At 34.6% G+C, this 26,243-nt stretch overlaps 1 protein-coding gene across 1 annotated transcript in view; it reads left to right on the forward strand.

Moving 5' to 3' along the window:
* Window positions 1–26,243, forward strand: part of LOC145266984 (transcription termination factor 2-like) — a 135,439-nt gene that overhangs the window by 91,788 nt on the left and 17,408 nt on the right. The window contains exons 17-21 of the mRNA XM_080122827.1: window positions 4,660–4,804; window positions 15,730–15,923; window positions 17,753–17,817; window positions 21,448–21,533; window positions 25,975–26,066. Coding sequence (XP_079978953.1) covers window positions 4,660–4,804; window positions 15,730–15,923; window positions 17,753–17,817; window positions 21,448–21,533; window positions 25,975–26,066 — 582 coding nt within the window. The remainder of the gene's footprint in view (window positions 1–4,659; window positions 4,805–15,729; window positions 15,924–17,752; window positions 17,818–21,447; window positions 21,534–25,974; window positions 26,067–26,243) is intronic.

Consider the following 26,243-nt stretch of genomic DNA (forward strand, 5'->3'; position numbering starts at 1 on the left):
TCACAAGTATAAAAATGTGTTTTCATATAAACTGAGTCTTTCAAATTATTTGATTCACATCAATTTGATGATCATGCCGGCACAAAATAATCCGTATAATACTGAAAGTCTCCGCAGTGTAACCAGTTTTCGAAAAAATTATGTATTTATATGGCATAATTGGGTTGATTCATTGGTTTCTGTCGGATCATTGGAGTTAAGCCGTCATGTTGATCTTGGCCAATATCAGATGGTTGACCATTTGGTAATACCAGATGGTGTGTATGTGTGTGTGTATATATATATATATATATATATATATATATATATATACACACACACACACGTGGAAATTGGTCTACATATCCAACCATTAGAAAAAAGCATAAGAGTCAACTAGAACTCGGAATTTGTCAATGTTTCACTTACACCTACTGACATAGGATGACTCAAGTATACAATACTGTACAATTCCACTCCAAATAAAACGCCCGGGTAAAAAAATAAAAATACAGGTATGAATATTTAGTTTTAGGATTGGAAGCTTTTCTCAACCCTTACCGGATGCTATACTAGTTTTATTTTTCTTTACTTTTTCTTCTATGGCATTCACTATTCCTGAGGACCATTTCATTTTCTTTTATGTTATTCACCAATTAACTAGGCTTTAGTTTTAACATAAATTACATTGGCTACAGAAAGTTGAGTTTTTACCACTTTTGCTAGACTGCACACATGTTAACTTTGTATTTTATTTCTTTTAATTTGTTTTTACTTATTGGGGGAGGATGGTAAATTTTTACATTAGCTCCACCTACACATTTACACCTTCCTTTACTTGCTTTTTTTATATTTCTGCCATGGCAGCCTCTGGCCAGAGATGGCAGTAGCCACCAACAACAACCGTAGTTTAATTTTTTTACGAAGGGGGATCATGCTTCCACCAGACAACGCCAGTTAACGGATCCTGCTAGTTATTTAACAATGATCAAGTTAATTGAATACATAAGAAAATGAAGAAGTTAACAAAAATATTACCTGTTTTAATTTTTGCCTCATTTTTGAAAATATAAAAAGCTCAAAAACATTTTCTCTCTTTGCACAGTTCAACATTTGCCAGGAAATTTACAATTCTGGTATCCTTTCTTGAGTGTTCTTTTGCCAAAAGATGTTTCTTTTTTTTTTTTTTTTTTTTTTTTTTTTACAAAGGCATCACCACATTATCAAGGCCCAGAGGCCACTCAAGGATAAGGGTTAAAGAGTGTACAGTAGAAATTGGTCAATATAGTAATCATTAGTAATGAAAATTTGGTAAATTTAATAACTTATATGGAACGGCTCATCAAGAACTTATTTACTTTAGACTTGAACACAACCATATTGTAGTCAGCCGGAAAGCAGGAAAACGGAAGACAATTCCACAGGCGTGCAGTTCTAAGAAAGAAGCTTTGTTCATGGAATCTACGTTTAGGTTTAGGCACAGATAAAGAGTGGGGGAAATTATTGATAGTGTTTACAGCTAGACGAGTGTTTCTTGTGAAAGTTTGGCGAGGGGGGACCATAGATTGAAGCTCAGTTGAACACTTTCCATGAAAATAACGATACATCAGAGACAAACTCGCAACATCTCTTCTGTGAGATAGAGGTTGCAAGGAGGAGAAAAGGACATCTCCTACGAGGCTACGAAGTCTATTTTGAACTCTATCAAGGCAGGACAAGTCCCTTCTAGCAGCTCCTGCCCAGATGTGGCAACAGTATTCCATCCTTGGACGTACCTGGCTCTTATATAGGTAGAGAATAGCATCAGCAGTGAGATATCTACTGGATCGATAGAAAGATCCCACCATTTTTCCAGCGGCCTTGGCAACAGATTTGATATACGTGTTCCATTTAAGATCAGGAGTAATGGTCAAGCCCAGAAGCTTGTCAAAACTTGAGGCCTCCTGAAGACGAGAGCCATTCATTTCAATTGATGACAAATGTGGATTAGAATGTTGATGATGTAAAGAGAGAAGCTTGGTTTTAGATGCATTAAAAGTAACCAGCCACTTCTTTCCCCATTGTACTACGTGCTCAAGATCAGAGGAGAGAGAATTGGAGAGAACTTGGTCGTTTACTGTCTTAGATGTTTCTTTATCACGGAAGATGATGTAATTACGGGGCTTGACTTTTTCTTAGAGTAAAGTCACTAAAAGTTGTGCCCAGTTTCAGGTGAAAGTCTAGGTAGGATAATTGTTTCTTCCAGAGGTGTTGGAACATAAAATATGGCAGTCACATCTAAAACAAACCAAAACATATATAAATATACATATATAAAAGGAATTAATCTGCAAATGACATAATTTGTTTTAAATTAGGAACCTCAAGCATAAAATCCTTTTTTCAAAATAAATGGAGTTGGCATTAAATAACGCAAAAACTTGATATGCCATGAAAGAAAAACTTTTAATGTTTATTTTTTTTATTTTATTTATTTTTTTTTTTTTCAAGATAATGCACATGCAAAATAAAATGTCTAACTTTATGAAAATGATGAAATACATAAATAAGTAGCAGTTTCTAAATGTAAGTCTTACAAGGTACTGCTGAAAGTTACTTTTCTCTCATTGGGAAGTTTTAAAATGTATCTTCATCTGGTTATATTATATCAAAATCACTCCAGAAGAGTCTAGAGCATTATTGAAGGTTTTTTTTTTTTTTTTTTTTTTTTTTTTTTTTTTTATATATATATATATTCAATTTTCACCCCAAACAAGGCACAGTGCCACTTTTAAGTAGGGGGCTACTATTAGGGACTTAATTAGCGGGGTCATTATGAAGGGAGATGAGTAGAAAGATGTTTGTTAATTACATTACACTTGAACTTCTGCATATCATTGCAGTTGGGAAAGCAGAATCCCGGAAGGGAGTTCCAAAGACCCGCAGTTCTGGGGAAGAAACTATTGGAGTAAAAGGCTTTCTTGCACCTAGGGATCTCTACTGTAAAGGGATGAGACTTAGTAGCTTGTCGGGTTTGTTGGGGGTAGTTGCGTCGGGAAGGTACAAGTGTTTGCAGTTTGTCAGAGCATTCACCATTCAAGTATTTGTAGAACAGGCAGAAGGATGCAACATCTCGTCGATGGGACAGAGGCTGAAGCCTAGATGACAGTTCAGGACCTATCAGGTTGGCGACTCTTTTTTGAACCCTGTCCAGGAGTGAAACAAGCAGCAGATGCACCAGCCCAGATGTGACAACAGTACTCCATACATGGGCGAATGGTTGCCTTATAGAGGTATAGGATACTGTCAGGCGTAAGTAGTTTTCTAGCACGGTAGAGGGAGCCAACCTTCCTTGCAGCAGCCTTGGCAATGCTCTCAATGTATCTATTCCAGTTCATATTCCCTGTAAACATTAGGCCGAGGAGTTTAAAAGAAGTACTTTCAGGTAATGTGTTCTTGGCCATTGCTATTGGTGGTAGAGAAGGTTTCTTGTAGTTATTGAAGGAAACAAGCTTAGTCTTAGCAGCATTGAATGTGACCATCCATTTTTGTCCCCATTCCACTACAGATTGGAGGTCATCCTCTAGTGTTTCTGCCATTTCCTTGGATATGTGTTCATTTGTTTTCCCCTCATATCTGTTATAGAGAGTGGTGTCATTGGCAAATATACCCATCTCCGAAACAATTTTATCAGGGAGGTCATTTATGAATATCAAGAATAATAGAGGTCCAAGGATAGACCCCTGAGGTACTCCCGCATTTATGTCATATTGTTTAGATGTACGACCGTCGAGGACAACTTGGATTTTTCTATTACTTAAGAAGGATTTAATTACATTATGAATTCTTCCAGTGATTCCATATGATCTAATTTTCCTTAGAAGACCATCGTGCCATACCCTGTCAAAAGCCTTAGATATATCAAGGGCCACCGCTCTACCCTCCCCTGTTTTGTCCAATGAACGGTATATACGTTCAAAAACTACAGTTAAGATATCTGCTGCTGAACGGGCTTGCCTGAATCCATATTATTTGTCAGGAGTTTAGCAGCTATTAGGTGCTGGACTAGGGCTTGATTAACTAAGGACTCAAATATTTTGGCGAAAAGCGGGAGGAGGCTAATGGGGCGATAATTTAGTGGGTCAGTTCTTTCACCAGAATTCTTGAAGACTGGTACCACAGAGGCGGTTTTCCAGCAGTCGGGAAAACAAGATTCGTGGTTTGTTCTCTGTTTGGCAGAGGTATGGTTTTGTGCATTTCTAGGAGGGCCACCCTTTCAGGCTTTACCTTCTCACTCTTTAAGGTGTTAGTTTATTGCTAATTGCCTGCGGCACCTCTACTGGGGAATGCCAACAGGGCTCTCATAGGCATTTTTTTTTCTATGCCTGAGTGCTCTTTTTGTAAAGCACTTGCTTTCTAATCCCATTTTCCTGTTGTGGGAAGAAGATAATTAAATATATACGATAGATTTAAACAAAGGTTTATTATTTCATGTGTTGTTGAGCAGATTGGAAATCCAACAAATCTCATTTTCACTCAATGTGATTTCAGGTAGGTTAGAACATCAAGACATAGCTGAATGTATGATTTAAGTAAACATTCCCCAAAACTGCCAGTTTCCTTTTTATTTATTTAATAATTGCATTTTATTGCAAACATTTTTGTTTTTAAACACGCACAATATTTTTTGTATTTTTCTAGATTGTCGTCATATGATGTTATTTTAACCACATACAAGACCATCAGCTCTGAACTTGGAAGGAAAGAAGATGCCAAGTGTGCAGATCTTCCACCGGGAGAATTAGAGAAAAAAGAATTAAACTTAAACGAAGACGAGGAGGAGGAGGTATTTTACATTTCCACCTTTTCTTTTTATGATGGCTAAATTCAAGGGAGTTTTTAAGACGCTTGACAAAAAATAAATAAATCTGTAGGATGTATGTATTTGTGACACAAATAAAATATTGTACATCAAAAATCACTTGAAGTGATGAAGTAGTTTTATTTTTCTCAAAAGAATCATTTCCAAGCAATTAATGAGAATTTGTAGGTATTACAAAGATGTACAAAAGTTTGAATTATTTAGAGTTTCTGCAGCTTTTTTCAAGATGGTGTCACAATATCGTTTAGCCATAAAATTTGATTTCCTTATTTAAAAATAAAACTACTTTATCAATTTAAATGATTTTTGGTGTACAATATTTTCTTTCCATTACAGGTACATCATACAGAGTTTTCTTTTCTTTTTTTTTCGGAAGTGGGGAGGGACAATCACAGTCTCTAATAATCTTAACTTTTCTCTTCATACCGCATTCCTGCCAGGGCTATGGATTCTGTGTTGAAAGTCATTTCTTGAGAGTTAGTGAAAATTTACTAAAACAAAAATTATGAATCATTGCTGTAATGTTATAAGTTATATCCCTTTATCATAGATCTGTTCAGTGATGTCACATGGGAAATATGAATGTTTTCTTAGTCTTTTTAACCATGACTAATATAGTATCCAGATATATAAACAAAAGTATATTCTCTTAATTCCTGACTGTAGGATTTGTTTCAGAATACTCTATTTATGTCATTATTAAATGGGATTCAACTTAAAATACAAATATTGACCACTTTCCAATCAAGTATCACTTAGGAGATGGGTATATCAAGGCTACTGAAAGACAATGCCTGTTAACTAAAAAATTATGTCACATTCTTGTAGCAACATGCGTTTCTGTTGCTACATATTTTTTTTTCCTAGAGAAAGAACAATTCTCAAGTTGAATACGCGCATTTAATTTTAATCTAACAAAATATAGCAAACTGATGTTAATTTTATTAATTAAAAGTATTTAATTAAAACTGTATTTGTATTTTCTTGGCCTTTAATAACATTGTCAATATAAATACAAATAACAATCCTTTTTATGGCTATTTTTGCCTCAATCTTTGTAGTTATAACTTCATTTGTTTCTTTGAAATATATTTAAACCTGTTAAAATTTTTGTTTTTGTAATAGCTGTAATAATTTATGTGACTAGAATAAAAATTAATTGTATAAGAAATGCTCTATTTTTGCCTGAGACACCCTTTCACGAACACAAATAGGTCATTTAACTTCAAAATTCAATAACTAATCAGTTTTAATTAAAGTTTCGATATGAACTAAAAATAAAGAGTAGATTAAACTGTAGTTAACAGAACAAGAGACAGGAAAAGTAATAGGCATTTTTAACAAGATCCAACAAAACACAAACTGGTTGGAATAAAACAAATTTACAATAAATAAATCTTACCAAAGACAAGATAATTTCAGAATAGATATTTTTTGTGCTTTAACTATCTTTTTTTGTTTGTTTGTTTTTTAAATCTAATCAAAAGTAGCATATATATATATATATATATATATATATATATATATATATATTTTTTTTTTTTTGTATAATATATACAGGAATTTACATTTATATCGGTAGTCGGTACCGACGGTTTCAAGCCCGGTAGTTGAGGACTGCTCTTAATGTCCACCTCAGGCTCTCTTCAGCCGACTCTCATGAGATAAGATGAGATGAGAGTCGGCTGAAGAGAGCCTGAGGCGGACATTAAGAGCAGTCCTCAACTACCGGGCTTGAAACCGTCAGTACCGACTACCGATGTAAATTCCTGTATATATTATAAAAAAAATATATTGCTCTTATTTCGAGAAAGGTTTTTTTCCTTAATAATAGAGCACTGTATGGGATTCCTTTTTCTACAAAAAAGTACAAGTATATATGTATATATATATATATATATATATAATTAAATGGAAGATAAGTAATAAAAATTATAACTTTATTATATTATCAGAACAATAGTGAAAAATAAAGGGGAAAATTAAGAAAAAAAAACCTCTTTAGTCCATAGGTTGTACCTACTTTTAATTACTTTTTACCATATTATCTTATTCCTTCATTCTCATTTCATATCTAAATGTTATTAAGCCAGTTTTCCTACATTTGCATTTTATATAATTCTGGTCCTTCTGTGATAAGAAGCATTTAACTTCGAAATGCCATTGTCTAAAAAAAGTTTTTTCTTAATTTTCCGCTTTACTTTTCCTTATTGTTCTGATGATATAATAAAGTTATCTTTTATTCCTCATCTTTCATTCATTATTTTGTTTGCTCCTCTTAATAGTGTTGTGCTTTTCTTATCTTGATAACATAATTATATAATATACTAGATTACACGTGACCCGTTTGGTCAGTATATGTTATAACTAGCTATGGAATAGTGGATATCATCATCATCATGCAGCACATGTTCCCGCACGGAAATTCTATAGCAAGCCCCACTCTCCCCAATGGTTTACTTCTGCTTGTGCAGCTGCCATTTGTCAAAGGCAGCATGCGTTCCGCAGATTCAACCGACATAAGTCCAGCTCAAATAAACAGAAGTTTATAGAAGCTAGAAATAATTGTAAGAGAGTGATAGAGACAGCTAAGATAGATTACTCTGAAACCACCAGAAATCGCACCGAAGCACAGAAATTAGGAACCTGGGATTTTTGGAAAATCTACAACAGCGTATAAATAATGGATAGTCAACTATTCCCCCACTATCAAACAATCATGAGGTTGCTTGCACGGCAACTGACAAGGCTAATCTGCCAGTCGGTTTGCCTCAAACTCCACACTGAACCCGGTACACCACTCCCTCCCTAATTTTCCTCTACGAACAGACGCCACACTAGACGATTTGAAAATCACCCCTTCTCAAGTACATGCTATTATAAAAAACCTAGACACCTCAAAAGCATGTGGACCAGATCTCATCCCGGCTGTGCTATTAAAAAAATGCTCTGCCGAGGTTGCTCCAGTTCTCTCCAAACTTTACAATAAATGCCTTAATGAATCTTGCTTTCCCGACTGCTAGAAAACCGCTTCTGTGGTACCAGTCTTCAAGAATTCTGGTGAAAGAACTGACCCACTAAATTATCGCCCCATTAGCCTCCTCCCGCTTTTCGCCAAAATATTTGAGTCCTTAGTTAATCAAGCCCTAGTCCAGCACCTAACAGCTACTAAACTCCTGACTGACAAACAATATGGATTCAGGCAAGCCCGTTCAGCAGCAGATATGGTAACTGTAGTTTCTGAACGTATATACCGTTCATTGGACAAAACAGAGGAGGGTAGAGCGGTAGCCCTTGATATATCTAAGGATTTTGACAGAGTATGGCACGATGGTCTTCTAAGGAAAATTAGATCATATGGAATCACTGGAAGAATTCATAATGTAATTAAATCCTTAAGTAAGAGAAAAATCCAAGTTGTCCTCGACGGTCGTACATCTAAACAATATGACATAAATGCAGGAGTACCTCAGGGGTCTATCCTTGGACCTCTATTATTCCTGATATTCATAAATGACCTCCCTGATAAAATTGTTTCGGAGATGGGTATATTTGCCAATGACACCACTCTCTATAACAGATATGAGGGGAAAACAAATGAACACATATCCAAGGAAATGGCAGAAACACTAGAGGATGACCTCCAATCTGTAGTGGAATGGGGACAAAAATGGATGGTCACATTCAATGCTGCTAAGACTAAGCTTGTTTCCTTCAATAACTACAAGAAACCTTCTCTACCACCAATAGCAATGGCCAAGAACACATTACCTGAAAGTACTTCTTTTAAACTCCTCAGCCTAATGTTTACAGGGAATATGAACTGGAATAGATACATTGAGAGCATTGCCAAGGCTGCTGCAAGGAAGGTTGGCTCCCTCTACCGTGCTAGAAAACTACTTACGCCTGACAGTATCCTATACCTCTATAAGGCAACCATTCGCCCATGTATGGAGTACTGTTGTCACATCTGGGCTGGTGCATCTGCTGCTTGTCTCTCGCTCCTGGACAGGGTTCAAAAGAGTCGCCAACCTGATAGGTCCTGAACTGTCATCTAAGCTTCAGCCTCTGTCCCATCAACTAGATGTTGCATCCCTCTGCCTGTTCTACAAATACTTTAATGGTGAATGCTCTGACGAACTGCAAACACTTGTACCTCCCTGACATTACTACCCCCAACAAACCCGACAAGCTACTAAGTCTCATCCCTTTACAGTAGATATCCCTAGGTGCAAGAAAGCCTTTTACTCCAATAGTTTCTTCCCCAGAACTGCGGGTCTTTGGAACTCCCTTCCGGAATTCTGCTTTCCCAACTGTACTGATATGCAGAAGTTCAAGTGTAATGTGAACAAACATCTTTCTACTCATCTCCTTTCATAATGACCCTGCTAATTAAGTCCCTGATAGTAGCCCTTGCTTCAAAGTGGCACTGTGCCTTGTTTGGGGTAAAAATTGAATTAAAAAAAAAAAAGTCAGGCAGTCTTGACGATGACTTGTCGGGGCCTCAGTGCTTTATCCCTCGGTGTTGGCGTAGTTTCACTCCATCGCCACAGGACTTTCCACCTTGGCTCCAAACTTGCTTTTTCAGTTTAGATGTAGTATCTGTTGCGTATCAGATAGACACCCTCTGAACCTCTATTGCTCATTTCCAGTGGAGCGAACCCGCGACTACTGGCAGCAGAAGAGGCCGCAGCTTCTGGCCAAAAGTAATCTCAGTGAGGTAAACAGTTGCTCTATCATGTCCGCTACTACGCCTTTTCTTTCTGGATGAGATTCCATAGTCTTTTAAGGAAAACTGCAAGGCAGCAGTAGGATTTGAAGTCAGTTTCCATCTCTTAGCCTTTTGCTGTGATAAGGCTCACAAGGCAGTGGTGTTTGATTTTAGGTTTAGTTCCCGTAGTCTTCGCCCAACCAAGGGCACCCACAAGACAGTGGGGTATGGGGTTGGTAGTGTGCCAGGGCATGTCCACACATCGGTGGGCCGTAATGCACTACCTCTGGGGTCCCCTACTACTCAGAGATCTCCTACAAATTTAGCCTGGGGTCGCAAGGCATCCAGTAACCGTGTGTAGCCAATGTGGAGGAGTCTTGATGATGGAGAGACTATGTACTGGTAGGGAAGACTCATGTATAGCTGCTCCCTTTTCACTGTGAGGTTAGCCAGCAGTGTTAGCTAGATGCGAGAAGGCATGCAAGCATGAACTTAACACTAACTTATACCTAACACACTAGACGCATCACACCCCCTGCCGGATTAAGAATCCAAATGTACACATGAATAGTGAATATACAGAATTAATGTATAAAAGTGCAAGTGACTATACAGAATTAATGTATAAATGTATAAAAATTGAATGCCGCGCCCACGAAAACAAACATGGTGATTAGTGAAAACAATACAGAATACATTGGATAATAAAGGTCTTAAAATCATTGTCCTTAGATTAAATTAAAAATTCTTTATATCAGGGGTGTTGTCCGTTGAAAAAAATTGAAAGAAGACGAAAAGAAAAAAATACAAGGAAGGAGTGTGCATTGTACATAGCCACCCAAGTTTTTTTTGTGTATGTTAGCAACCTTAAAAATATCAGGAAATAATTGAGTAATATTTAGCAGTGAGACTTTTTCAAAGCAATTTAAAAAAAAAAAAAAAAAAAAAAAAAAAGTACCCCACTCATGTTTTGAAGTGTTTCTACATATTTTTAAAATGTTTGGAACTTATGACCCCACCCCAACCCCATACCTTCTTTTTTGCTCCTCACTCCCACCACCAAACTTGAATAAATGCTAACAATTACATGTTTCATTTACTGTTACATGGTCAAGAAGTGGGTGCACGTTTTAAATTAAATTTATATAGGAAAGTGATCCCCCACTGTAAAATGTTAAATAATTATAATTTAAAAAAATCCCTTCTATATTATCTTTAAAGGCTTATATTAGCCAATAAAAAGTAGGTTTAGGTGTCTTTTTAGGATGTAAACTATGCTGGGTTAGGTCATAAAATAATACCAAGTATTTCTTTAAATATGTAAATTGATCAAGTGGTTTTTTATTTTGTCTTTTTTTACATTATAAAAACATTTGTTTTTTTTTTTTGTTTGAAAATGATTCCAACTTGCAATGAAAATACAATTGAAATAATCCTTTTAAAAATTTAGGGCGCTAAAACCATACATGGTATAATCAAAAGCATTTGTGAACAATACTTATTTTTAAAAAGTTCTGTTTATATTGTTAAAAATTAAAAAGTTTATATTGTTTAAAACTATAAAAAGTTCTATTTGTAGTGTTTAAAACTATAAAAAGTTCTATTTGTAGTGTTTTGGTTGATTGGTTGTTTTGTTTTATGGCATATCAACCCTTTTCAGGTTATTTAATGCAGAATCTGGTGATTTTGAAGAACGGTTTTTTAATATAGTATATTTGTTTTTTAAGTCATATTCTATTTAACCCATAGTTGGGACCGTAACAAGTGCTACCACTCCGGGTCAGAGTAGACCTGGAAGCAATGGCAATTAAAGGGTTGCTCCACACTCCCTAAGGCCTGCAAGCTGGAGCCTCACCATTGGATATAGTTTAAGGTCATATCCAGGACCATTTGTTGTGTTTAAAACTATAAAAAGTTCTATTTATAGTGTTTAAAGTTAAAACAGAATGCATGTGCACTTATTGAACCGCGTTATTTTTAATAACTTGTTCACGTTGGACTTAAAGACAACCATATTGTAGTCAGTTGAAAAGCAGGAAAATGGAACAGAGTTCCACAGGCATGTAGTTCTAAGAAAGAAACTTTGTTCATGGAATCTACGTTTATGTTTTGGGCACAGATAAAGAGTGGGGGGAATTATTAATAGTGATTTCAACCTCTGGAAGGTTGGAACATGGACCCCTGATGTTGGAGGAGGAGGAGGAGACATGGTGCTGGGGGTCTACGTTGAAAGTCTGGAGTCTGGATTTAATTTAAAAATACATTTTTCCTGAAGACTTTTCATGATGGAGTTTTAGGATTTGTGGAATAGGTCAACAGACTTGATAAGAGAAGGGCAGAGAAGGAAAGTAAGGAAGAAAAGGAAGTGAAGTTTTTTCTTCTTCTTTTTGTAGACCATGATATGGTAAAGCTGTAACAATTACCCACTAATATGGCATCAAGAAGCCCTACCATAAGCTACTGCATGGTCCAGAATCCATGCACCAAATGGCAATATAGTACTTTGCACCTGCTGATAGGACGGCCTCCTTAGTGGTTATTCCAAGGTTCGGGTCCCTGACTATCAGGCGGATAACGTCAGCTTAGTAAACATTTATCTCCAGCACCCTTATTAGTAACATGGTTACAAGGATAGAAATAGAAACAGAAAATTTTCCACATCTCAGGTGACTGCTCACACAAAAATACTGCCAACCTAGAATACAGCTTTTTCTTTTCCTTTTGTCAGAAAAATCACTTATTCTAAATGAGGACTGAGAGACAAATTAGAAGTGAGTTACGAGAGCTGTAATATAGGGATCAAAAGTATTTTGGCACTCAATTGCTAATCTTGCCCGATTTTTTTTATTTGTAACGCAAACCCATTTAAAAAAAAAAAAAGTTAGATGTTATTATGTGTTGACAATTAAGTATTTTCTTTTTACTAACATGGTTTCAATGACTAGACAAGCTGATTTGAGTAATTTTGAAGTTTTTAAACTGTCAATTACAAAATATATAAATGACATTAAATTGTGAACATTTGTTTTATGTTTGTTTGAAAACGATTTCAACTTGCAATGAAAAATACAATAAAATTTGTATAATGCCGATGTAAAAAAGAAAAGCAAAAGTGATTTACAGTTTTTTTTGTATTTACATATTTTAAATGCAAAAAAATTGTCAATTAAAAAAAGCTTTTATGGCTTTTTATTTCTTTATGCATGCATATTGTAAAGTGGAACCAGAAACATGGTTTCAATGCCCAAGCAAGACAATTTGAGTTTTATAATATAAAATTTTTATTGATTTATTTTTATTTATTTTTTTTTTTAATAAATTTATAAAAAAATTTTTCTCAATATTCACAATAAAAATAGTAAACAAATTTTAGTCTTTGAAAACCATGATAAATTGCAATGCTTATTTTTTATCACAGCAACAGCATACAACTATTTTAATTTTTTTTTTTTTTAATTAATATTGAATAAAGTTAAATTAAAGTATAAATCGTGTTCATTATTTTTCTCTTCAATATATTTTTAAAAAAATTTTCAACCTTTTTTCAAAAAGTTTATTTATTATTGACAGTCTGACTGCTCAACAAGTCACTTGCTTTACCTACTATGTGTGACGTCATTTTTCAGTTAACAGGCCTTGTCTTTCGGTAGCCTTGCATATATACAGCTTGTTGGCTAAAATAAAAGATAAATCTAGTAAATGAATGATATTCAGAACAAAACAATTAACTCCCTTTATATATGAGGGAAAATTATGTTTCATACAAAGTATACTCCCGTAGAAATTCTAAAATGAGGTTGCAATATTTAGACACGGTTCATGATTAGATTAATAATCAACTTTTCTTCCTCTGATACATTCCTAATTATATGCTCAGTCCGTCAAGTTCAAAGTAGCTGAGCAGCAGCTTGGTTCCCACCAGTTTTGTCAAATAGCAAACAGAATCCTGAACAGAAGCGTGTGCTCTATCCCAACTATCATCAATGGACCTGAGTTAATCTCGTCAGCATCAAACAAAGCCAAACTCTTTGCCAAGAACTTTGCAGCTAATTCTACCCTTTGCGACCAAGGCCGCCAACCCCCAATATTTCCTCCTCTATCAGAAAACACGCTATGTGATATACAAATATCTGTATATGATCTTGCCAAGCTAATCAAAAACCTTGACTCCAGTAAAGCAACCGGCCCTGACAGTATTCCAATTATAGTACTCAAAAAATTTCAACCGGAATTAGCGCCCATACTTACAAAATTGTTTAAACGTTGTCTTAAGGAGAATTACTTCCCATCACCCTGGAAAATCTCATCAGTATGCCCTGTATTTAAGAATTCAGGTGATCGCTCATCCCCCTCTCAGTAAAGGCCAATAAGTCTCCTGTGCGTCATGAGTAAGTTGCTGGAATCTGTGTTAAATAGAGAAGTAATCAACCATCTCAGCAAAAATAACCTTCTTAGTGACACACAATATGGTTTCCATTCTGCCAGATCTACAGCAGATGTGCTTACAGTTATATCTCATAGGATTAGCGAATCTCTCGACAGAGGCAACCTTTCTAGGGCAATTGCTCTTGACATATCAAAGGCCTTTGATAGGGTATGGCATAAAGGTTTACTTCACAAGATCTCTAGCTATGGTATATCTGGAAATGTCTTAATTAAATCATTTCTCTCTGATAGGTTCATAAGAGTAGTAGTTGATGGGCAAAAATCAGAAGCTCACAGTATTAATGCTGGGGTCCATCCTGGGCCCAACTCTTTTCCTGATCTACATTAATGATCTTCCAAATCACATCCTTACATCATTTGTAGACATTTTTGCTGATGACACTACCATTTATGGTAGCACATCTAAGACAGTAAACAACCAAGTTCTCACCGATTCTCTCTCCTCTGATCTTGATCACATTGTACAATGGGGAAAGGAGTGGCTGGTTACTTTTAATGTGTCTAAAACCAAGCTTCTATCTTTACATCATCAACGTTTTGATCCCCATCTGGCATCAATTAAAATGAATGGCTCTCATCTTGGGGAGGCCTCAAGTTTTGACAGGCTTCTGGGCTTGACCTTTACTCCTGATCTTAAATAGAATACGTACATCAAATATGTTGCCAAGGCGACTGGAAAAATGGTGGGATCCTTCTATCGATCCAGTAGATATCTCCCTGCTGATGCAATTCTCTATCTATATAAGAGCCAGGTACGTCCAAGGATGGAATACTGTTGTCACATCTGGGCAGGAGCTGCTAGAAAGGACTTGTTCTGCCTTGATAGAGTTCAAAATAGACTTCATGGCCTCGTGGGAGATGTCTTTTTCTCTTCGCTGCAACCTCTTTCTCACAGAAGAGATGTTGCGAGTTTGTCTGCTTTATCATTATTTTCATGGAAAGTGTTCGACTGAGCTTCATTCAATCTATGGTTCCCCCTTGCCAAACTTTCAGAAGAAATAATCGTCTAGCTGAAAACACTATCAAAAATTCCCCCACTCTTTATCTGTGCCTAAACCTAAACGTAGATTCCATAGTCAAAGCTTTTTTTCTTAGAACTGCACGCCTGTGGAATTGTCTTCCATTTTCCTGCTTACCAGCTGTCTATAATATAGTTGTCTTCAAGTCCAATGTGAACAAGTTTCTGATGAGCCATTACACTTAAGTTAACAAATTTACCGAACTTCCATTACTATCGATTACTATATTGTCCTTTTGTCTACTGTACACTCTTTAACCCTTATCCTTGAGTGACCTCTCGGCCTTGATAAGTGGTGACGCCTATGTAAAAGAAAAAATCAACCTATATTTCCGTCTATAGAATGATTACTATACAAAATGATCCTTTTTGAATGTTTAAATGCCTGTAAATTATTTATTTCATGACAAAAGATCACATCATTATAATCTATCACATTTGATCCGAGTACAAGACTTTCTGTTGCAGGTTTGATTTTATTGGAGACCTCTTATATTCTCATCAAATTAGTCCATATCAGAAAAGGATATGGTAATTTTGAGTAAACTAATGCAGTAATAGATTTTCTAAAAGTATCTAAACATGAAAATGTTTATTCTGACATTTTCAATGTTTGACAATGATCCATAAAACTGAACAAACTTTTTTTTTTCTTTGTAAAAAAAAAAATTGTCTTTTAAATCAAAATAAATTTTCTCTTCGATTACTTTTAAGGATGCTGATGTGAGCCACCTTCCATTGCTTTTGAGGATTGTTTGGAACCGTATAATCCTTGATGAAGCTCATGATATTCGTAACCACAAAAGCCTCTGTGCCACATCTGTGTGTCGCCTGCGTGCCAAAACTCGATGGGCAATAACAGGAACACCCATTCAAAATAAATTACTAGACATGTTTTCATTAATGAGGTTAGTTTTGAATGTTCTTTTTTAGTTTGTTTGTTCTTTGTACCAGAAAATTAAAAATGTTAAAATTTAAATTGAAATGAAGTTGGTTTAAATGAGATGAAGTAATCCCAAGTTTAATATGATCATTATCATCTGCTCTTGATATTTACAGTGCTGCATAAATGAACCAAATTTATTTTTATTGCTGAAAAAAATCTAATCTTATTTTCTGTTTATTGTTGTAATGAAAAACTATAGTTATCTCCCCTTAAGAGATATGAAACTGATGACCTGAAGTTAATCCCCCTCAGAAAATATCAATTAAATAACTTCATGTATTTGGAAGTTTTAATAAAATATTAAAATACTTGCAAGATCTATTGTAATTTATATAATTATATAGTTGTTTTTACAAAACCTTATGAAAAAAAAATCATCTTTCGGATATTTTTTTAGCATTGATGATTGATAATTTGCATTTGGATTATTGTTTTAATTTTAGATGTCATTCTCATGTTTCTTCCGATATAAACTCTGACCTACTTTAAATGTAGCTTGTCAAACTCAAGAATCTTTTTGACAAAATTGGGAATCTATACAGAATTTTAAACAGAATCCTTTATTTAATCCATAGGGGTAGATTGCTCCTATTCCATCAGCCCTGATAGGATAGAAATCTTAAGTAAGTTGCATTTGTATTCTTAGTATCACCCACATTGAGGATTGAACCTGATTGTCACTTAAAACTGATTATTACTTAACACTTTATCTGTTACACCACAGTTCGAGAAGTACATCAGCAGAAACATTGAGAATAGCATCAAGGATGAGAAAAATAGTTCAAATAATACAAATTATTAAAAAAGAAATCTTCTTTTAAAATTTTTACTTTTTAATCCCACTAACATATATACATATATTAAGTGTGTGTGAATGTGTTGATAGAAGTCAGCTTGTGTTATTCAAAATGTAAGTGCTGAATGCCTTATATCAGGTATATGTATGCAGTTTGATGATATACGGAAGTGAAGGAAAACAGGAGGAAATGATAAAAATGAGCCTGTGAGAAAGAGGGATAAATAAGGGCCTGGTCAGGGATACGTTATTTTGGAAGCTAATTTCTTAAAGGCATCTGACATATGACATTATGTAAAATGGACATTAAACTAAATGTACTGATGATGATGATAACCTTAATAGAAGTTTTTTTTTTTTGTTTTTTTTTTGTTTTTTTTCAGAGATATTTTTTTGCAGGACTGGATAGCTTGAATCAGTTCATGAACTGATTCAAGCTATCCAGTCCTGCAAAAGATTTTTTCCTCTTCTACTAAATCTGCTCCCACAAATAAAGTCTTCTCATCATATCTTATCGCTCCATCTCTTCAACCAGCGGCGTGCGGTTTCATTACCAACACTGAGGTCTTCGTCCGTGCAGTTGGGCCCCAGTGGGCAAGATGTTAAAATGTGCTTGATGGTCTGAACTTGGGCACCACAGGAGCATTCAGCAGTTGTAGAGTAACCCCACATGAGGATGTTGTCGCCAGTTTTTGCAACTTTTGCCCATGCCCTATTCAGAGTGACCCACTCCGAACTTCTGAATTATTTTAGACTACATTTAGAGTTTTGAATGTGAGGAATCGTCCCCTAGCTGCCAAAAATAATTATCTAACCACACGTACACACACATCAAATAATTTTTTCCAAACACTCAAAAAGATGTTAAACTATTTTTTTTTCCTTGTCACTTTTTAAGTTTGTTCATTTTTTTCTTTTGAAATAAAACTTATAGCAAAAGAACTTGACTCTTTTTGAAAATTTTCTCAGAAATTTGTGATTCTTTTTTTCTGTAGGTTTCTTCGTTTTTCTCCTTTTGATGAATATAAAGTTTGGAAAAAGCAAGTCGAAAGCGATGAATGTAAGTTTTATGCTCACAAAATGATCATCTTGGTAAGAAATATACCCTCCCACCATCACCACCACTAAAAAATTACTGTCAGCTGACACAAAAGAACAAATATTTGTTTTTGTTTTGTGGCAAACTGCATTATTTTGGTCAATGCTGTATTTTCTATTTGATGTCATATATATATATATATACAGAGCAATATAATGAATGAATGACAAAAAATCTATATTCCAAAGTTCATGATGTTGACCATCTTATAATTTATTCCTTTAATTCAGTTGACATTTACCATTCTTGACAGTATCTGTTTCATAGTACAAAAAAAAAATCAATCACTTAATTATTACTAGCAGGGTTACCCGGCGTCGTCCGGGTGTTTGATGGGGTGTGTGGTGTTAAATAAAAAGGGGGGGGGGCGAAGCCCTGAGGCGAAGTTTGAAAATAAAATCGACCAGCCAGAATGAGTTACTGAAAGATGTTTGAATTTATTTAAGTAAGAACCAAATTGACAGGTGCGCGCCTAGAAGTCGTCAAGTGTTACGACGATGTCAATGACCAGGTTTGTTTGTTATAAGTGAAGTAAAAAAAAGAAAACGTTTTAATTAAGCGGGGGGTAATCAAAACATTGAAGAAAAAAAAACACGAAAAAAACTAACGTAAGGCAAACGAAGGATGAAAACAGAAAAACAAACATGTGAAAAGTGGTTTAAATAAGCCTGTTTCGATATTAAAATTTAAAAAATCGGTGCGTACCCGGGTGTTTTTGGGTGTGTGGTCGGGGGTGGATAAGCGAAGTAAAAAAAAAAAAAAACAGAAAAACGAACGTTACGTGAAAAATGGCTTAAATAACACTGGTTCGATATTTAAATTTAAAAAATCGGAAAAAAAAAAAAAAAGACATTCAATCCAAAACGTTTAGATAATGAACCAACGCACTAATCAACTGACCTAACATGACGTACATGAAATTTGTTCAGTTTTTCAACTATTTAAAGTAAAAAGTCAGTATGAGGATCGAACCCGAACCGTTGAGGCAAAGTTGTAAATTAAAGTGTGAAAAGAAAAACGTGCGACGTTAACCATTGCCCCACCGCGAGATGCTAACGGAAACACGTTTGAATTTATTTAATTACTTGGATTTGGCAGGTGCCCGTTTTAATGAGTTAATGAGGTCAAGTTTGACTGCGGGGCAGGAATGCTTCCTAAGATGTTATAGGAAAAGACTAACCCACATGCGGCGAGCGACAAATGTTGAATATTTATCTTCCCAAAATTGAGCAAATTAAATAGATAGGCGAGCTTCGTTGTTAACTGTGAGATATTGTGATTTATACGTGATATAAAAAGTTTTAAAAAGTTGTGAAGCGAGCAACCGCTTCTCTGAAAAAAGCCTTTTGTAGACATACAGAAAAAGCGAACACACATACATATATACATACATTTTTGCTTTTATATTTATAGATTACGCCATTTTAAATTTAGAATTTTTAATCATGTCAAAATGCACTTTATCAACTTTTGATGGATTGATTGTTGCTATTTCTTCTGATGAGTTAAGAGCAAAATAGATTCCCTGATTGATATAATTAAGTGATTGATATTGTCAAGGATTGTAAATGTCAACTGAATTAAAGGAATAACTTGTAAGATGGTCAACATCATGAACTTATATATATATTAGAAATTTAACAAAACCAAAACAATATTTTTGTTTTCTTTCAAACAAATTATTACCTTAGAGAAATGAATGAGCAAGTTTTCAACCATATAAAATCCTTCTCAAGCGTTTTTTTTTTTTTTTTTAATTTTTTGTCAATCATTTTAGATCAAAGATATAAAAACCTCTGAAGGATAGAAATCCAATGAGGCCTTGATCGCTGATTTTCTGTCTTTTCTTGTGCTATACATGGCTTATGTGACATGGCCTATAAAATAATATATATGCACTTTTAACATCTCAAATATCAACCAATATCTCAAGTGTTAACATTATTTTATTAATCATGACACATAAAGCAAGGTAAAAGGTAGACAATCAGCGATCAATATCTTGTCAGACCCATCCTTGAGATTTTTTTATATCTCCAATAGAAAAAAGGTGAATATAAAAAAAATTCTTGAGAAATACCTTATATGGTTGAAAGGTAGCTCATTCATTTCTTTAAAGTAAATAAGTAATTTGTTTGAAAGAAAAAAACAAATATTGCTTTTGGCTTTGTTAAATTTTTAATAACATCTCAAATTGCAAATATTTCATAAGTGCCAATTTATGTGTGTTGGTGTGTGTGTGTGTGTGTGTGTGTGTGTGTGTGTGTATATATATATATATATATATATATATATATATATATATATATAATGAATTAAATATGAAATAACAATTTCATACAAAATGGAAAATTAGTTTATAGAATAGTGGATAAGCAAGCTAACATGTTAGTAGAAATAAGGACAGAAACACTAGCTGGAATAAGATATTTAGGTAAATTTTTTTACCATATTTATTTGGTATATGATCTTTATTAAACAGAACTTGACATTTTATATGGTAAACTTTCAAAGAAAAACAGATGAAAAGGAAGAGGTTATAATAATATCTTGCTCCAGCTTTAATGTGTGTATCCTTGTTTCTACTAGCATATTTTAACTTATCCACTGTTTCATAAACAAATTTTATATATAGCTACATGTGTGATATTAAGAGGATGAAAATTAAATAAAATGTATAAGCAAAATTAAAATAGAATAAAAGGATTAAAAAAAAAAATCTATTTGGAACAAAATAAAAACACTAATGCATGCATGGAGAGATTGTTATATCAACTAAGAAATTTATTCATGCCTTCTCAAGGTAAAAGACAAGTTTCTGGAAAAATTAAGTATTTATGTATACTAATATGTGAGGTAGGAGAAAGAAGCCGTAAGGGACAGAAACAAATGAGAATGTATCTGGGAATAGGAGCCAGGCATATACACAGCAGAGTCATAGTATGACACCAGGGGAATATATTGTAGGACAGGAGAAAAACAGCATGTGTGCAGAGTAGGAGGTAAACATAGTAGCAGCAAAAAGTGAAAATCCTACACACCTTCTCATTCGCACCTGTACCTTTTAACTCTTTCTTACCCACCCATATCTATATCTCAAGTTAATCCTCAACACGAAGTAAACAGATAAATTTTGCTTTATTAAATATTAATTTTTCTTACCAGACGCCATAACATTACTATGTTATGTAGGTCAGGAGAGGAAAGGCATTTTCAACTGAAAAAAATTTTTAGCATCAGGGCTGGAAAAAGCTAAGAACAAGATTTGAGGATGAGGAGACAGAAAGTCAAAAAGCAAAAAGTTGGTTTTGCTTCTAGCTGCAATATCATCCACAATCCCCCCACCCACCTGGAATTGAGGAAACTGGTTTGGCTAAAGGTCCTCTGGAGACAGCAAATATGCAAGTTGAGAAATTGTCCAAACTGAATAGAAGAGACAGCTGTTCACCATAGGATCACATTTCTTTTATAAATTTAACAAGTCTTATTTTAAACGCTTAAGGATGTTTTCTATTTTTTTATTTTTATTTTTTTTCACACCTCAACTTTTATTTTTATATCTTTTTTTCTATACCTTGTTTTGTTTTTCAGCTCTTGGTAAAGCAAGGTTAAATATGATCATTAAAAGTTTGATGTTGAGACGGACAAAAACACAAACTGTTGAAGGAAAACCTTTGGTGAGTTTTTACTGAATTTAATTACAATGAAGAAAACTGCAAATTTTGAAGGAAAAACAAAAAAAACGACATTGACAGTACTGATATTTCAAACTTTTTAAGAATACAATGAAAGATATCTGAGGAAGACTGGAGAGTAAAAAGGTCTGTGAAAAATGATAGGAACATAATACCATAGTACTGCTTCCCTGCAGAGTAAAATATGATCATCAAATCCAAGGACAACAAAAGCTTGTCACCTGTCCTCTTAACTAATCAAATTTTGTTCATCTTAAAGCTTCTCATCATCCAACTCAGTATCTCAGTAAATTATATTTTTGAGTGGCCTTTGGTGGTGATTCATTATTATAAAAATTCTCTCAGTAGTCATCATTCAACTTTCAATAAAGCTATCTCATTAACCCTTATCCTCAAGTGGCTTTTGGCCTTGGTAGGTGGTGATTCATTAATATAAAAACAAAATGCATATATTGTAATGAGTTAGGATATATTATCTGACCTTCTGTCTTAAAGTATGGTTTCTATATTATGTTCATCTCTATCTAGCAATGCACATGAAAAAATTGAAATGGCAATCAATGGTTGGGAAGGTTTCTTATAATTGTTAAAGGAAATAAGCTTAGTCTTGTCAGCATTGAATGTTACCATCCATTTACGTCTCCATTTCACTAGAGACTGAAGGTCTTCCTCTAAGGTTTCAGCCATTGCCTTAGATACAGTGCCGGCAAAATGAAAGTCCGCACTTGTAATTTTTTCAAAAACTGCAAATTTAAACTAAATTTAATGAAACTGTTTAGACAACCTATACCTCATTTGATTCGTCTTTTAATCCTCTATAATTTTACCGGTTCATATTTGAATTTTAATTGAAATATTATAGTGTTCACGTCAATTTAAAAAATAACTTAAAATTGAGGAGGCAAAAAGAAAGTCTGCAGCAACAAATTCGCTTAAAACCAGCTTAAATTATCGCCCACTAATCAGTTTAAAATATCCACCAACAGGCAATAAAGCATCTCTAATCGTAATTGTTGTTGTTCCAGGTAACACAACATAACATTTAGTCCATATGCCACGACTTTCTCTTAATTATCGTCAGGAACTCATTAATCTTCACCTTTCTGGTTTATCTAATCGAGAAATCGTCTACAGATTGAAATATGATCAGAAAACTGTATGAAAGACTGTGCACCAAAACACCGGCAGTGTTTGTGATTCCCTTAAATCTGGTCGTACTACACTTCCTTCTAACAGGGAAGACAATGCTATCAAGATTCGCAGCCTAAGAAACAGATTTAAAACGGCTCCCCAAATCCAACAGCAGTGCAATCTTGTTAAAAAGTGCTCTCTTTCTACTGTCAAGAACAGATTAAAGGTATTTAATTTGCGAGGATATGTTGCAAGACGCAAGCCAATGATTTCTGTAAAGAACAGAAAGCACCCTCTGGACTTCGTCAGATGCAATGAAGATCATGACTCTTCATATTGGTCAAAAGTGCTTTTTAGCGATGAAAGCAAGTTCAATAATCTAGGTAGTGATAGTAGGTAGTATGCCTGTCGGAGGAAAGACAAAGAATTTAATCCTAGGTGCTCAGTTCCAATGCTGCAAGGTGGTGGAGGTTCAGTTTTGGTGTGGGGCATTATTAGTACAAATGGTCCAGAGCCTATAATTCGCTTGCAAGTCAAATTAATTTGACCAATTACATTAATATATTGACTGAGCATTTTCTACCCTACTTGGGTAGGAATTTGGATGATAATCCCATCTTCATGCAGGATAATGCTCTCATTCATACAGCTTGCAATGTCAAGAGGTTCCTGAAAGAGCATGATATTCCGTGTTTAGATTCTCCTGAACAATCTCCAGATATCAATCCTATCGAAAACATAGCAACAGCTACACAATGATAAAATTTCAAATTTGGAAGAACTTTGGACAAAAATTAAAGAAAAGTGGAATGCCCTTTTCTCCGGAGTAATGCTGCAGTCTAATTCAAGGAATTCCCAAGATTGCAGGCTGTCAAATTTCAGAAAGGCTATGCTACTAAATATTAACTAGTTCATTGTGTTCCTGTTGTATTTTTGTTGCATTAATGTCCTAAAGTAACATTTAAATAACAATTTTCCATTGTGCGGACTTTCTTTTTGCCTCCTCAATTTGAAGTTATTTTTTTAAATTGACGTGAACACTAGAATATTTCAATTAAAAGTCAAATATGAACAGGTAAAATTATAGAAGAATAAAAGGCCAATGAAATGAGGTATAGTTTAAACAGTTACATTAAATTAAGCTTAAATTTGCAGTTTTTGAAAAAATTACAAATGCAGACTTTCTTTTTGCCACCTGTGTATGTGATCATTCATTTTCCCCTCGTGTCTGTTATAGAGCATAGTGTCATAAGCAAATATACCCATCTTGGAGACAGTTTGATCAGGGAGGTCATTCATAAATATGAGAAATAATAATGGTCCATGATCAACCCTTGTGACACACCTGCATTTATATCCTGTTTTGACGTATAAACATTGAGGACAACTGTTGTCTTCCGGTTTTCTGCTTTCCAGCTGACTACAATATGGTTGTCTTCAAGTCTAACGTAAACAAGTTTTTGATGAGCCGTTCCATATAAGTTAACAAATTTACCGAATCTCCATTACTAACGGTTACTATATTATCCAATTTCTACTGTACACTTTTTAACCCTTATCCTCGAGTGGCCTCTTGGCCTTGATAAGTGGTGATGCCTCTGTAAAAAAAAAAAAAAAAAAAAAAACCCTGGATTTTTCTTTTACCTAAGAAGGGTTTGATTATATTAAGTATTTGTTCACTAATCACATCTGATTTAGTTTACATGAGACAACTTTCATATCTAGGTCTACTGCTCTAGTTCCTTTGCCTTATCTAATGCATGGTATATATATTCAGAGATTACATGTAGGATATCTGCAGTAGAACAAGCTTGCCTAAATCCATACTGTTGGTTGGAAAGAAGTTTAGTATTGATGAGCTGGTGGACTAGTACTTGACTGATTAAGGACTCAAGATTTAGGTGAAGTGAGAAAGAAGGCTAATGGGGGTAATAATTGAGTGGTTCAGGACTGTCACCAGAATTCTCGAAAACTGGTACCACAGAAGCAATTTTCCAGCAGTCAGGAGAGCAAGATTCAGTTAGGCATTTGTTGAAGAGTTTGGAGAGAACTATAGTAACCTTAGCAAAGCATTATTTTAATAGTATAGCAGGGATGAAATCAGGCTTACACATCTTTGAGGTATTTAGACTTTTTATGATATCACAAACATAAGAAGGGGTGATTTTCAAGTCATTGAGTGTGGCTTCTGCCATAAAGGGAAGTTTGTTGTATTTAAAGTGGAGTTTGAGGCAAATCACTGGGCAAACAGGTTAGCCTTCTCAGTTGCCTTGCAAACAACCTCATGGTTGTTTGGTAGAGGTAGAATTGTTGATTAACTATTATTTTTTATACTGTTATAAATTTTCCAGAAATCGCAAATTCCTAATTTTTGCAACCTGATGTGTTTTCTGGTGATTTCAGAATGCCTTCTCTTTGCTGCAGCTATTTCACTCTTACAATTATTTTTTATGTCAGATAAGTCTGCAGAATGCATGTTACCTTTGATCAATGCCAGCTGCACAAGTAGAAATTAACCATTGAGGAGATTGAGGTTTGCTATAAAACTTCCATGTGAAGCAATGGCTCTTCAACTTGGGGTTTAACCTTATCCTACAGAAATCATTGACGCATCATTTCATACTATATGCGATTGATTATTCCTAATTATAATAATGAGCAGAAACCAAGATGAATGAGACATCTAAAACGGTGCAAACAATGCAATCTGATCTCAAAAAATGTCGGCAAAAAATATGTAATAAGAGATTAATGTAGTTTGCTTAAAGCATTGTCTTTAAAGCAGGCTCCTTCAGTCTTGGACAGACTATGAATACCCACGAAGGGTTGCTTGCGCATTAAATTTTTGTAGCGGAAGGTGCACAATCTCCAACCGCACCTCTTTTGAGACAACATTGTTAAATACCAGTAGCAAGTGAAGTACAGGACGACTGAAAACAAATGCCGAGATAAGTGGAGAACACATACAGCACCTACAATTCCCAAATGGTCACCCATCTGATACTAACCAGACTTAACATTGCTTAACTTTGGTGATCTGACGAGAACCGGTTGTCAACGCGATTATGCCGTGTATAAAGCATTGTCTAGTGTGTATATAAAGGACATTTATTGAAAGGCAATACAATACAGAGGTGTAATATCTGAGGAAAGGAAATTTTCCTAAAATATTATTCAATATAGACTTCCATCTGACCATGCTGACATAATTAAAATAAGTAAAAATGCAAGTATAAAATATAAGAAAAAGATACATATTTTATTTTTATTTTATTTTTTTTTTTTTTCTCAGGTTAACCTCAGCAAGAAAGAAAACACAAGCAGAAAATTGTATCTTTCGAAAGCAGAAAGAAAACTTTACACAAAAATATTTCAAAAGACACGGTAAGTAAATAGCTTTTATAGTAGTGGAACCTTCCAAATACAATCAAACCATCTTTATTGAGAAGTGGAGCCATTCCAATGCCATCAAACCCTTTCTTATTTAATAGGGAGTGAGGCCATCTAAATACAATCATAATGTGATAGACATTCATCTCTATACTTAATAAAAAGAAGTCG

The sequence above is a fragment of the Euprymna scolopes genome, chromosome 42 (assembly GCF_053919585.1).
Source record: "Euprymna scolopes isolate OS-2025 chromosome 42, ASM5391958v1, whole genome shotgun sequence".
Taxonomy (NCBI): Eukaryota; Metazoa; Mollusca; class Cephalopoda; order Sepiida; family Sepiolidae; genus Euprymna; species Euprymna scolopes.